Raw genomic sequence first — 13,763 nt, forward strand, 5'->3', positions numbered from 1 at the left:
AAAGATAAATCCTGCAAAATGTTTTCCTTGAACAGTGTATCATATTATAGAGAAAGGCTGGAGGTTGGAGGCCACGGACTCCTCCCATTTTGCATCGACTCTACCTTCTGTGCAAAGTCACTGTGAAGCCAACTGCAAAGTCATTGCAATGGGTAGATGTTCAGTAGAGGTCTGCTGTTTGCCACCTATTTCGGCAACTGTATTTTTCTCAGATCCTGTGGGGCTGCATCACTGAATGGTGTTTTGTTTCAGAAAGGACAGGCTAAGTCAGAGTCTAGATATTCTGGACCAGAGAGACTGTCATACTGAAAGCTAATGACAGATGGGAGATGACAAATGCAAGGTCCCTAAATGGTCTGGTAAGCTGAGTTAAAGATATACCCAGCAGAGGTCTTTCCAAGCCCCTGAGTCTCCACTTATGCTAAACTCTCCTAGATTTCAAGATAAAAGAAATTCTTGTAATATACCACACTTTCACTTTGATAGTGTCTTAGTACAGCACCTCGCTCCCTGGCTCTTGTCAAATAAAAGCCTGGGAATATCCTGCTACATACTCCTGGTGCAGCTGGGGACTGATGGGGATTGATGAGGAAGGGGGGAGGCAGGGGGCAGGGGAAGGTGTCTGTGAATTGTTTCTTCTAAAAATCTCGAAGAACACAACTCAGGTCTGTAATTCCATATTCACAGCCACTGAAAACACACATGGATACAGAATCTTTATGGTACCTAATCCAGGAGAACAGCAGTTGACTTTTTCTGGTTTCTCCCATAAGGAATTCTAAGGGGCAATGGATCAATGGATCTTCGTACTACACTGAGATGAGAGATAGATAGATAGCCAGAGAGCCTGCTCATTCTACTCCTTCTATGGATCTTCACAGAAGAGTCTCTCCTGGCTCCCAAGTTCCGGTGGAGAGTAGGAAAAAAAAAAAAGAAGAGTAGAGACCCAAACAGATCAGTGTACCCAGGTAGGCCAGACAAAGGGCAGCTCTTCCGGAAAAGTCCCTGCTGCTCTGGTTTTCACTGAGGCATCCCTCCCAACACCAGGATCGTCTCTAGCACAGTGAGAGGACTTTCAGTCAGCTGAACTGCACTGTTTCCTGGCCATGCCTATATGAATCTGAGACTTTCCACTTCACAGTTATGGATGGATCAGTGAGACCCAGGTAGACACACTAAGTGACAGGATACCTCCAGGGTGTTTTTCTGGCTGTGGCTGATGAGAGAAGGTGGAGCTCAACTTTTCCCTGCGTTGATCCCCCAGGGTCAGGTGATTGCTCAGATACCCCAGGGACAAGCAGGAAAACAGCACAACTCTGAGCATTTGGAAGTATCTGAGCAACTTGTTAGGGGAGCCCATGGATGTGGTAAGAGAAGGCACAAACAGGCTTCCAATGTCCAGGCCCAGGCCTGACAGCCTTGATCGTACTGCTCAGAGTTGCTCTCCGTTGTCCACTGCTAAACTCCAATGCCTCCTCTACTCCTGGACAACTGTGTTTCCTGTTCATCCCCTCTTATTCCCTCCCCTAGTTTGTCTGGAGGATTTAATCTCCCCTCTGAAATCTGTTTTGTTGGCCAAGAATAGAATCTCTTATTTCAAATACAGCACTTTACTTTTTTTGTAATGCAATTGTCACTTTGACCATGCACCCACTATGCTATGCTCTTCTGAATGCCTAAGCCTCTCCCATGCAGCAGTGATAATGAAAAGCAATGTCCACTGCGTTGTTTCTCACTAGGAGAACAGCAGGACATTCTGGCCATCAGGATGGGGTTTCATTCGGTTCTGAGTCTAGACAATTGAGTTTTATGACCTCTCACCTTATGATCTAATGCCAAAATATGGGAAGATCTGAAGAAACTGAAAATAAACCCTATAGTTAATAGAAACTGACAGAAAATGGACACCTTTCCTATTGGCAACTTCCACCTTGGTCACTGAGAAAAGATCTGGGGGCATATCACACCGGTAGCTTGATGAAATCCTTGTCTTCTCTCCTACTGCTTCCCCCAGGACTGGACTCCATCAGGGCTCTGCTGACATCTCCTTGGATAGAGAATCTATTGCAGTGAAAAGGGGTCCTCAAATGAAGAGTAGCCATAGGCATTCGTGTTTCAAGTCTCCTGAAGATCACAAGATTTATCTTAGGTCACTCTCTGTCCTGCTGTTGAATGGTCTTTATCGGGGAGGCAGGAAAAAAAAAAGCCTCCTCACTGGTAGAATAAAGTCATGGATGGACTTGCAACTCATTCTCCTTGTCTGAAGAAGACTGCCTTCTTTCTAGCCACCCTGTGTGATCCTTTGTCCTGCTTTCATTTGCACATAAGTAGCTGGGAACTGTGGAAATTGATGAGGCTAGTTTACAATGGCCTTAGGTGTCAGCTGCATCCAACCAATCATGAAGATGTGCAGTAAATGCAGAAGGGAGATGGGAATGAGGTAGGGCAGATATTGAGACAATTTCTGAGACTAGTCCACGTGGCAGGAACACAATCTGGGAAGCAATGGAAATTACTCTTTTCTTCCAGCACTCTTTGGGAATCAGGCTCATGGCAACATCGTATTAGGTGGCCAAGAAGAGAATGAATAATGGAAAGCAGAGAGGGCTTCTGGTGTGACCAAACCAGTGTGGGCACAGAAACAGTCAGATCTGCAGAGAGAGTCAGAAGACAAGGGGAACTGAGCAATCATTCAGGTCTCAGAAGAAGACCTGGGAACAAGCCTTTGGGAATGTAGTGGCTACACATCTTAGATCTGTCCTTGAGTGAAAGGCTTCATGCTGTTGTTTGTCATGTGAAGTAGTGGCAGAAGCATCATTTTTGACAAACAAGTAGGTCTCACTGTTCTATCCTCCATGAGGCTCCCAGCAGCACATGTGTCCTGAAGGGGAGTCTGAATGACCCCCTCTTGGCATTTCCCAAGAGCATTCTTACCCACATGTACTCCTCCAACACTTTCAAAGGCATAGCTTCCAATCATTTTCTTCAAGGGAAGAAATCTTTCCTGACATCTACCTTGGTTGCAACATAATCAGTCCCTCAGGCAGGTATCCCAAGATGCAGGTCCTGAGGAAAGGAGGAGAGGAGGCCACGTCTCTGGTGTGGGATGAGGGTTATCTCGAGACCTGGGTAATACGCTCATTTGCAGACGCCAAGCCAAGGCTGCCTTCTGTGAACTGTCCAACATCTATTTCTCAAGGATCAACACCAACCACGCCATTGAGAGCTCCTCCTATTGGAAAACCCAAAAGGCCATACTCTGGGCCGGCCCAATGTCAGTCCTTTTCCAGGGTCTTCTGGCTGAGGTGATTTCCATACCTGGAGTTAATCACTTCACTTTGGCAGACTCAATTATCTGCTTTCAGGACTGCCTTACCCTAAAGCAGTTGGAATAAAGTACCCCGCCTTGGGCTAGACAAGGGGTAGAACGGGATGGGGTGGGATGTCAAGGGAAGCATGAACAGCTCAGGGTTCCAGATGGCATGACTACCTTGGAAGTCAGCTTTCCCTCAGAGAGCTCCCAGAAGTGTGGCCTCTGACAACTGGTATACCTTTCCACGTTTTGCTCTACCCAACTATGAAGTAGCCAGATAAAACACTTACCTCCACGAAGGACACAGGGGCCCATGGGCCACTCTGCAAGTGAAAAACCTGCCAAGCACTCCACGGAGGTTGGGAGATGCAGCAGAAGACTGTCAAAGCATCACTGCAACCCGGGATCCAGCCCCCATCCCAGACCCTCCCCCATTCAATCCCGGCTAGAGAGAGAAAGGGGTGGAAGGGGAAGAAGGCAGGGAAGGGGCACAGGCATGCAGCGCATGCATTCCTTTCTTTATCTTCTCCTCCCCACCCACCAAGGAGTTGGTACATTTACAGGTGACTTTGCGTGGGGCAGGAAATGGGGCGGGGGTGGGCAGTGGAAGAGGAAGTGCAGGGGACATTGGTAATCGGATAACTGGAACGCAAGGCAGAAGTAACTCAGCAGGGTCATGAGGCGTCGAGGCTGCACTGTGCCCAGGAGGTGAAAAAGGAGGACTCGGAAATAAGCTAAGGCTAAGAAGGCAGAGATGATACCGAAACAGGGTGAGGAGCGAGAATACAGGAGGGAAAAGAATAAAAAAGTCCATCGGTCAAAAGGAGGAAGGAAGAAAAAGAAACAAAGGGGGGAGGGGAGAAAAAATAGAGTTGCTTTTGGTTCTTGTTGCTTTTCAGCTTGTTTAAATTTTTTTCTTTTTGTTTTCTTTTGTTTGTTCTTTTTTTTTTTTTTTAAGAATCTCACACCTGATATTCCACGTTCCATCCATTTCGGTTCACCAAGGACAATGAAGAAATTCTCTTGCCTTTCGTATTCCTCCTCATCTACTATTTTAACCCTTACGGTTTTCCTGTAGGGACAACAAGAGAGAAAGTGTCGACTGGGTCGGTAGATTGGTTGGTCACCCGGAGCACAGCCTTTAAAATCATTCCCCATCACTCTTGGCACATGCAGCCCAGTCCCGCCATGGTGGCGTTTGACAGGACTCGGTGGATTATATTGTTCTTATATCAAAAATGGTCTTAGCTTTTCTTATCTCCTTGGTCATAGTTGTCCTTACGAGTGAGAGGGAAAGGGAGTCAGAAGGCAAGGGAAAGTGGGCAAAGGAAGGGATCCATGAGGACGGGAGGGAAATGGGAAGGAAGAAGGGGGGTGATGGAGGGGGAGGAGTCATTTTCAATCCTGCTGATGGTTAGTACAAAGTGAGTTGAGCAGCACATTCCGTTGGGTGTCACATGGTAACTGGCATTTCTTTGGGGAGTAGGTGAACTGCTGGCCTATGGGAGTGGCCCAGGGCTCTTCTACAACAGAGAATGTCAACAGTATCTCTCTAGGGGCTTGTTTCCCTTCCTTGTGTCTATACCCACTTCATACATGAGCCTCACAAAGAAAATCTTAAAAGGAAAGTATTTTTGAGGCAGGGAAATCAGAGAGAAAAAGAAAGGAAGGAAGGCAGAATTCTATCATCTTCTTCATTTTTAACCTTGTAGGGCTTTAGTGGTGGGAAGTAAAATAAATATGTATTAATCACAGTATGATGTGGGACTCCTTTAAGAGTTACAGCTGATGCATTCCTGAAAAGTGTGATGAAAATGACATAAATCATCAATTCTAAACCATCTTTGCACCTCTATCACATGGGGGTGATATGTCTCAAAGCTGGCTTCCTCAAATGCTGATTATTAGGCATCAGGGGGACATGGTGATGGAGGTTTCTGTTCATTTCTGGGTATCTCAACAAAGCATGTGCTTAGTCACTCAGTCATGTTCAACTCTTTGCAACCCCATGGGCTGTAGCATGCCAGGCTCCTCTGTCCCTAGCGATTCTCCAGGAAGGAATACTGGAGTGGGTTGCCATGCCCTCCTCCAGGGGATCTTCCCAACCCAGGGATCGAACCCAAGTCTCCCGCGCTGCAGGCAGATTCCTTACCATCTGAGCCACCAGGGAAGCCCAAGAATACTGGAGTGGGTAGCCTATCCCTTCTCTACGGGAATCTTCCTGACTCAGGGATTGAACCAGGGTCTCCCACATTGCAGGCGCATTCTTTACTAACTGAGCTACCAGGAAGCCCCCCAAAAGCATAGTATCTTTTAAAACCAAATCACACAGGAAAGCAAAGTTTCCATGAAAATCACTTCCTTTCATAGCCTGGCCTGAGGCTGGCTCAGGTCCACTGTCATTGGAGAAGTTGCCATATGGGCCTGGATCTCTCTGCGTGGCTTCACCTGGTCCGTCATGGAACCACAGTGGTGTCAAGGAGTCCTAGTAGTAAGCCTTAACTGTTATTTTCTGCTTTTTTTTTTTGTATTTTGTTTGTTTTGTTTTGCCTGGGACCTAAATGCTCTCTAAAGGGTAAAATGTGCTAACAAACAATAGTGTAAAAAGTTTCATTAGAACCTCTGATGTTCCTGTTCCACTCTGAAGACAGGCTCGGCTTTGTCATCTATACAGTGGCAGGCTGATCTAAGGTGCTTTGTTGGGCACAGGACTTGCTGTGCATTTGTGGTGTGTGTGTGTGTGTGTGCGTGTGTGTGACCTTTTGAGCACTTTCTGGACATCTTTCCACACCTTGCTCAGTGCACCAAAGACAAATATCACTGATTGTCAAGAGGCATTTTCTGGGACTCTCTCTCATCCTAGATGTGGTACCCTAGGGCTGTCTACAGGATGTGAGCCTGGCCTGTTTTTCCACTGCAGGGATGCTGCTGGGGGACAGGAAGGGGGTGCTTGCTCTGTGACCATGGGCATGGTCTGGAGGGACACTATTGACGGCTCTGCCCTCCTGCACAGTATGATCCATCTGAAAAAAGGATTTTCTGTCTTGTCTCTTGGAGGCTGGGGTGTATGGGGCCATTTAAGTCGAAGCAGATGCTCCGCCCACTCTGAGAAGTCCTGTGACTTCTTGGGGGAGCCTCCCCTCAGGTCATAATACTCCCTCCCATCTTCTAACTGCCTTCACCCCTAGATGCCCTTCACAGGGAAAGCAGAATATGACAGGCAGGTCTTTGATCTAGACCTAGAACTCAAACCTGTACTTTCAGCTCAATCAAGGTCAGGGAGAGAAAAATACCCTTGCTCGCAGGGATATGGCAGTTAAGCGGCTCTCACCTAAGGCCTGCCTTGAGGAATGGATGAACCACAAATAGAACCCAAATCCACATATATTGATCTTTCGTACCCAGGGACTATCAGCTTAGCCCTGAGAAGAGCTGCCCCATGGACCTCAGCTAAGAGCTGGGCCAGTGTTCCAGGGCTGCCCTTCTGCCTGGAGCTGCACTATCTTTTCCTTCCTTGCATCCTAAACCACTCAGAAGAAGCACAGCGCCTCATATATGATCCTCTCAGGGCTGTGGCTGGTGCTCTCTCTCAATTTTTTTCCCATATCCATTTCCTCATCCCACAAAAGTTACCACTGGCTCTTGAGCATCCCTCTTATGATACCATGTGACAGGCTGGCAGGTGTTAGGACAGAGTTGGGTGCAGAGCGAGCAGAGGGAGAGAGGAAAAGAGAGGACAAGAAAGGAAACAGGGATAGTGAACCAGAGAGGCAGAAGAAGGGGAAAGAGAAGGCAACAAATGGGGAGGAGAAAGGAGGAAACAGGAGAGGAGAGGAGAGTGTTAACGTTAGTGTGGAGGACAGGGTACTACACCTTTCTGAAAACTCATATCCACCATGCGGGGGCCCATCATCTCAATGAAGTAATTCTTGTTTTTCTCATACGCCTCACCATCAATTACCTTGATGTGAACTGTTTTGCTGTGGATGGAAAAATAAGGATCATAAGCAAGGAGTAGAATGGGGGGCTAGCCAGCCAGAGAAGAAACGGGAGGAGAAAGAAACAGGGAAAAGATCCAGAAAGGTCAAAAATCTGCCCCAACACTATAGGAGCACAGAGGAGAGTGGTCGTCCCCGGCCACCTTCCAGCCCCACTGGGCTCCTCCCAGGCTTTGAGTGGCTTCATGGCATTATTAGACTGGAAGACTCTCAGGCTTTGCAGTCAAAGGATCTAGGTTCTAATCCTGTATACGTTATGTGACCTTGGACGAATAATTTCACTGCTACACAAACAGGCTGTGAGAGCTGTGAAATATACATATAAAGGCTCAGACATTTAGGTTCCTCTAAAGCATTTGCTTCCTTATTCTATCTTGCTTTTAGAGCAAGAGAGAATTAAAAAAAAATTTTTTTTTCTTTTGAAATCAGCTGATACTGAGTTGAAAGTTATATTTTATAGAAAGGGCAGAAAGGACAGTGTGTGGGGGGATGTTGCTGGCCCGTGGGAGTTTTGCCTGCAACTAGTACCTTTCTCTGGGTTTGTGACTATCACAGGGAAGCCTGGAGGGCTGTTTGGCTCAAGTCACACCTTCTGGTAATTCACAGCAGTCCTCAAACACTACCAACCAGATCTGCAAATGAGCTTCTGTTGTCAGAGGAACACACTGACTGGATCACAGAAACTCTGACTCTCTGAATTACGATTGATTCATAAATCCTAAGTGATCTTATGATGAGCACAGTTAAGTTGTTTTTTTGTGTGAAAAGGAGTTGTTCTATTAAACATCGAAAAATAGAAACCAACTTCAGGAACCCTGTTTTGCATGTTTCTTTACTTTGAAAAATACATATTACCAGGAGCTTCAAAAACAGAGGAGGTCCTGAGCCTCTCCCAGGCTGTGCTTGACGAGGGGGATGTTTCCGGATCAGACCCCAGATACTAAGGGGGAGAGACATTGCAGGATGAGGGTGGGCATGGAGCTGAGTCTTCCCTTAGTGGTGGGAGAGAAGGGGCCACACAGGAGCCCTGCTCAGCTGCCCCAGGGCATTGCCCTTTTCCACTCGGGTTCCCCGAGCCCTGCCCTTTGTGGAGACCGAGGCCTTCAGCTTCACCCTTTATTCTTTAGCATAAAGTAGGAATATGGCTACATTGTGTCTTGGAAATCTCTCTTCTCTCCTGTGCTTTCCCAAGTCACTGTTAGAACTCTGGATGTCTACAGAGCTCCCACCGGCCACACTGTCGATCTTGTAGAACCAGATGTCGGTCCATTGCTCCTGAAGTGAATGTAATAGCAGTTACTAACGCACTCAGCCTCTGCCACCCCACTGCTTCAAAAACAGGCTCAAACCCTCATCACTTGTCACACCCACCCCAGTCACAGATTAACCTGGCTGGTCACCAGAGAGTGCAGGAGTCACCCACTGGGGTCACTGAAAGGCAACAATACTTTGGCCTTCTCTCCTCCAGGGCAGTGGCTTTGTATCAGAGACGGTGACCTGGGATCAAACCCTGCCCCACCTCTCAGCTGGGTGACCTCAGGTGACTTGCTAGAGCTCGCCAAGTCTCATTTGTAAAGTGGAATACTAATACCTCTTCACAGCGTTCTTAACTGAGATAATGCATGCAAAGCACTTGGCAGGTTGTGTTCTCTAGTAAATGCTTAATAAATAGCCACTATCATTACTAAGAGTAATATAACCCCAGTTTGGTGGATCGAGAGTAATATGTAAAGAGATCTCATCTCCAGTTATCGAATCAGAGGATAAAAGGGAAGTCAAGAAATAGAACTGGTGACCCAAGAGGTAGCACAGGCAGGAAACAGAAGTCAGGTCAAGAAGGAATTGGACAGAACAGGATCATAACTGCCAGATGGGTTCTTAGAGGGGCTTGGAAGTTTCAAGGTAGTAGCATGGAGAGCGACTCTCGTATTCTCCCCCACTCTGGCTTTGTGTCCCTGCCAGTGACAAGTTCTGGGCTGGACAGACCACATGTCAGAAACACAGCCTGCCTTGTGCTTGCTTGATTTTCAGTGAATGGATAAACAGAATGAGAGGAGCCATTGACAACTTAGTTGAAGACAGAGAAATGAGGCCAGACGATAAGCAGTGCCAAGAGAAATTTGGCTGAGTGAGGAGGAACCTCTAGTTGGAGGGTGTCACGGGGGAGGAGGCAAGTTGAAAGACTCCCTCCCTGAGATTGCTTGTGGGGAAGGCACCACATCTGTTTGGGCTTAAGATATTACCTGGCCTGGAGAAAATCGAGAAGGTTCTCAGTTCTGCTCAAGCCACAAATGAGGCCACAAGAACATTTACATTTATTAAGGGTTACCAGCCGGGTCTTGAGTTCCCTTCTAAACTTGTTCTTCTCCATTTTAGTTAATGGAATCATCATCTATTTAAACCCAGAATGCCCTGATTCCTTTCTTTCCCTTCATCCCTCCCCATTGCCAGCCCCCTGCCCGATGCCCACCTCTGACCCTAAAACATTTAATTTATCACCATCTTCCCTCTGCTATCAAGACCTAGATCAAAACAACATTACTTGTCCCCTGGACTTTGCAATAGCTTCCTAAGAAGTTTTCCTGCTCCTGACTTTGCCGTCCTCCTTCAATTCCTTCCCTGCATGACAACAGGGTTATCTATTAAAAATAAAACCCAGGTCTTATCATGCCTCCTTAATTGGAATAAAGACAAAATTCTTACTACAGCCTATAGGATCATTCATAATGTTTTCCCTTTGCTCATGAATCCCAGACAGACTGGTCTTCCTCTTCCTTACATCATTGCCCACTTAGGGCATCATCTCTGCTGTTCCCAGTGCCTGGCTCTGAGCTTATCCTTGTCCTTTTGATGCCACATAAACATTCCTTCCTCGGGAGGCCATATTTCCTCCTTGGGCCTCTTTCCTCCCTACCTTGCCCACCCTCCACCCTGGGTCACTTTCTATCATGTTCCATCAAGTTACTTACTCTGCTCAATCCCTTCAGTGCACCGATCACAGCCCGAAGTTAGCTGGTTAGGTTTTTAACTTACTTGTTTATAGTCTACCTGTCCACGTTAGAGTGTAAGCTGCCTGAGGACAGGGAGCCTGTCCTTCTTGTTTGTCACTGTAGTCCTAGTGTCTGGTGTAGAGGAGGCCCTTTGTCATGTCTAATTTTGCTAATGGCAAAATTCTAGCCCATTACAAAATCATAAAATTAATCTGAAATCCATGAAATTAATCTGAAATTCATGAAATTCATCATGAAACTAAGACTTCATGAAATGAATCTACTCTGCCTTTTTACAGTGAAAATATAACTCATTAGGAACAAATAATATATTGAAGGCTACTTTGATGGAATGCCTAAGCTTTCTCAGTGGGACAAAGAGGCTAGAAGCCCACATGTCATTGAACTACACCCTCAGTGTATTTCACCTATGCTATCTGTCCAGTCTATGGGACTTGATATTGTTCTTTGCAACAACAAGCCAGGACCTAACTCATGGGTTTAGGCTAGGGCTTTTGAACCCTACCTCCCTCCTATTCCCAATTCCTCCTTCTGCCCAGTTCATGCATGCATGCTCAGTCATTCAGTCGAGTCCGGCTCTTTGCGACCCCATAGACTGTAGCCTGCCAGGCACCTCTGCCTATGGGATTATCCAGGCAAGAATACTGGAGTGGGCTGACAGTCCCTTCTCCAGGGGACCTTCCCTTCCGCTCAGTGGCAGATACTAAATGGTCATGGGGTCAGATTATCCTGAGCAGCTGTTCCTAAGAGCCAGTCATGCTTTCAGAGACTGTAAGTCTGCACCTGCCTTTCCTCCGAGCCTTCTGCAGAGGAAGGTGCCAAACCAGGCAGCATTTCCAGCTAAGACTGATTATGCTGCTTGAAAAGATACCACCAGGACCTCACCCACCAGCAACCGGGAAAGGATTAGGAAACATATTTCTGGGCTGCCTAGCTGGCCTTCTCAGGACATTCTTTTGTATGAGGAAACCCAATTCCAAATCAGGACCTTGTGAATCTCACTTTACACAAGGAAGGAATCTAACATAACATATACATTTCCTCTCATTCAGTGCCGTGAGAACTTTCTCACTTCATCCTTACTTCAGCCACGTAACATAGGTGATATTCCTTCTATTCTAAAGATGAGAAAACAGATGCTCAGAGAGGTTAAGTAACTTGCCCAGCTAGGAAACAGCAAAGCTGAGGTTTTAGCATATGTCCCTTATTATTCCTGTAGCTTATTTTGTACAAGCAGGTGGGTAAATTCTGGGTGCCATTCCCAAGCTGTGGCCACAGTAAAGAAGCACAGAATTCTCCCATTTAAATCCAGGCAGCATAGGCAGGTAATAAAGGGATCTGACTCTGCTTTGCAATGTGAGTAGGTGGCTTCTTAACCCTTTGGCCCTCCCTTGCTGGAAATAATCTCTAAAGAATCCCTGACTTGGTGACCTCTTCCCTCCTGATTCCCACTAAATGACTCTTCACCACATCAAGAAGGGTTCCTTTTCATCATCTCTAAATTTATCCTGGCTGCTCCAGGCCAGCTAACGCTCACAAAGCTTCCTTGACCCAGGGCCGTAGGACAGAGCTGTTAGCCTTTCTGTGGGAGCTTTCAGAAGCCTCACGTCTTTGCTGGGTTCTCCTTTTAGTCCTTTTCATCTCTCGAGTTGGTGCCAGCAGCCCCCGTCTTGCCCTCTGCTAGATTTCTGGCTCTGAACCAGGGCAGAAAAGCCCCTCCCACCTCCAACACAGCCTGACAGCCCAACACTGACATTCCCCCACGCCTACCAAGGTCTGGGGGAAAAGCTTCTCATCTCATGAGAAGGCTTAAGATGCTCTCATTGGTTTTCTCTTGAAAATCGATGTGTCATAGGGTCCCCAAAATAGCGCTTCTCAAACTCTTGTGTGCATGTTTTCCCTGGGAATCTTGTTAAAATGCAGATTCTGGGTAGGCAGGTCTGGGGTGGGGGGCTGAGATTCTGCATTTCTAACAAGTAACCCGGGTATTTGCATGCTGCTTGTCCAGCCCCCAAGACTTTTGGGGGAAGTCTCTCTGACTCTACTAAAAACTCAGGGAAAAGGACGTAGCTGCTCAAAAACTAGTGCCAGTCGGGGAGGTGGAGCTGAAATCGAAGTCTAGCATTTCAGCAAGGGCTGGAGTTGGGTCCATTCTGACACTACATTTTTTTTTTTTTTAATTTCTTAAATTTGCTTTTCAGCCATACCACGTGGCATGCGGGATAGCTCCTGACCAGGGATCGAACCTGTGCCCCGTGCAATGGAAGTGCAGATTCTTTACCACTGGACTGTGAGGAAAGTCCCTTGACATGACATTTCAAGAGGCGAATTGTAGTGTGCCCTTAACAGGGTGACTTAGTTGATGAAGACATCATGTTTCAAATTAATTGACTAATATTTAATAGTGCTTACTTATGCCAGGCACTGTTCTCTTTTGGCACTTCATTAGAATTATATATTAGATAGAATTATTAGAATTCTAGAATTATATATTAGATTATAGAATTATTACATTAGATAATTCAATCTTCACAACAAACCCATGAGGTAGGTACATGCCAGGCAAGGTACTCACATCATCTCATTTAGTTAGTCTTCATCATAACCCATGTAGGTATGTACTATTTTTATTGCCATTTTATTGATGAAGAACTAGAGGCCCAGGCAAGTTAAGAGACTTGCCTAAGGTCACAGATAAATGAGTGGCGGAGCTGGGATTTGAACTCAAACAGTATGGCTCTAAAGACTGAGCTTCTAATCAGGATCAGATATGTGGATCCAGAGAGGTGTCTGCTTGGGGAGGAGATGGCACCCACTCCAAATGGTCCTGGGGCCATCACAAGTGGTGTGTCCAAAGGACCAAGGCCATTGGCCAGGAGGCAGACTTCAACTCTACCATATACCATTACATCAATGAGATCAACTGATTTAAAAGGGAGTGATCACCCCATTTCTGGTGATATTCAAAAGTTGGGTGACGACCATCCATGAAAAGGTTTGTGGAAAGGATTCTGCATGTCATAGGATGTCAAGGAGATGACCTGTAAAGAAAGATAAGCACTCAGTGGTGTGCTGGTAAACCTGTTCATTGGGGAAAAAAAACAACAACCTTGATTTGGGGTGATGTCTTCCATGGTGTAAATACTCCCACAATAGTAAATTTTAGGGTACTAGTAGTTTGAACAACCATCTTGCAAAAAGCTTAAACACATAACAATCAGCTCTTGTGAACTGGTAAGAGCCAGTTCCAACATACCACTGACAGTTTCAGATTCTACCAGCATGTTCCAGAGAGGTTATGATGAGAAAAGGTAGTTCTGATCAATTTACAAATTATCTTACTACTTGTGAGTGTCTGCTCAAAATGGGCAGCTATCTGAAAGAGCTTATTCACACAAGCCTTTGGGGAAAAAAGGCTCAGGGATTTGGTTTTTAAAATAA

The 13,763-nt window shown here is 46.2% G+C and overlaps 1 protein-coding gene across 12 annotated transcripts in view; it reads right to left on the reverse strand.

Moving 5' to 3' along the window:
* SLC8A3 (solute carrier family 8 member A3) overlaps positions 1-13,763 on the reverse strand; it is a 156,464-nt gene that overhangs the window by 12,668 nt on the left and 130,033 nt on the right. For 6 of the 12 annotated variants that reach the window (XM_081508850.1, XM_081508848.1, XM_081508852.1 and 3 more), the window contains exon 3: positions 4,282-4,385. In XM_081508850.1, coding sequence (XP_081364976.1) covers positions 4,282-4,385 — 104 coding nt within the window. Of the gene's footprint in view, positions 1-4,281; positions 4,386-7,186; positions 7,294-13,763 lie in introns of all 12 variants that reach the window. The other 6 variants (XM_081508845.1, XM_081508844.1, XM_081508843.1 and 3 more) reach the window with 2 other exon arrangements.

Source organism: Giraffa tippelskirchi, chromosome 7, assembly GCF_054371585.1.
Source record: "Giraffa tippelskirchi isolate mGirTip1 chromosome 7, T2T-mGirTip1v1.2.pri, whole genome shotgun sequence".
NCBI lineage: Eukaryota > Metazoa > Chordata > Mammalia > Artiodactyla > Giraffidae > Giraffa > Giraffa tippelskirchi.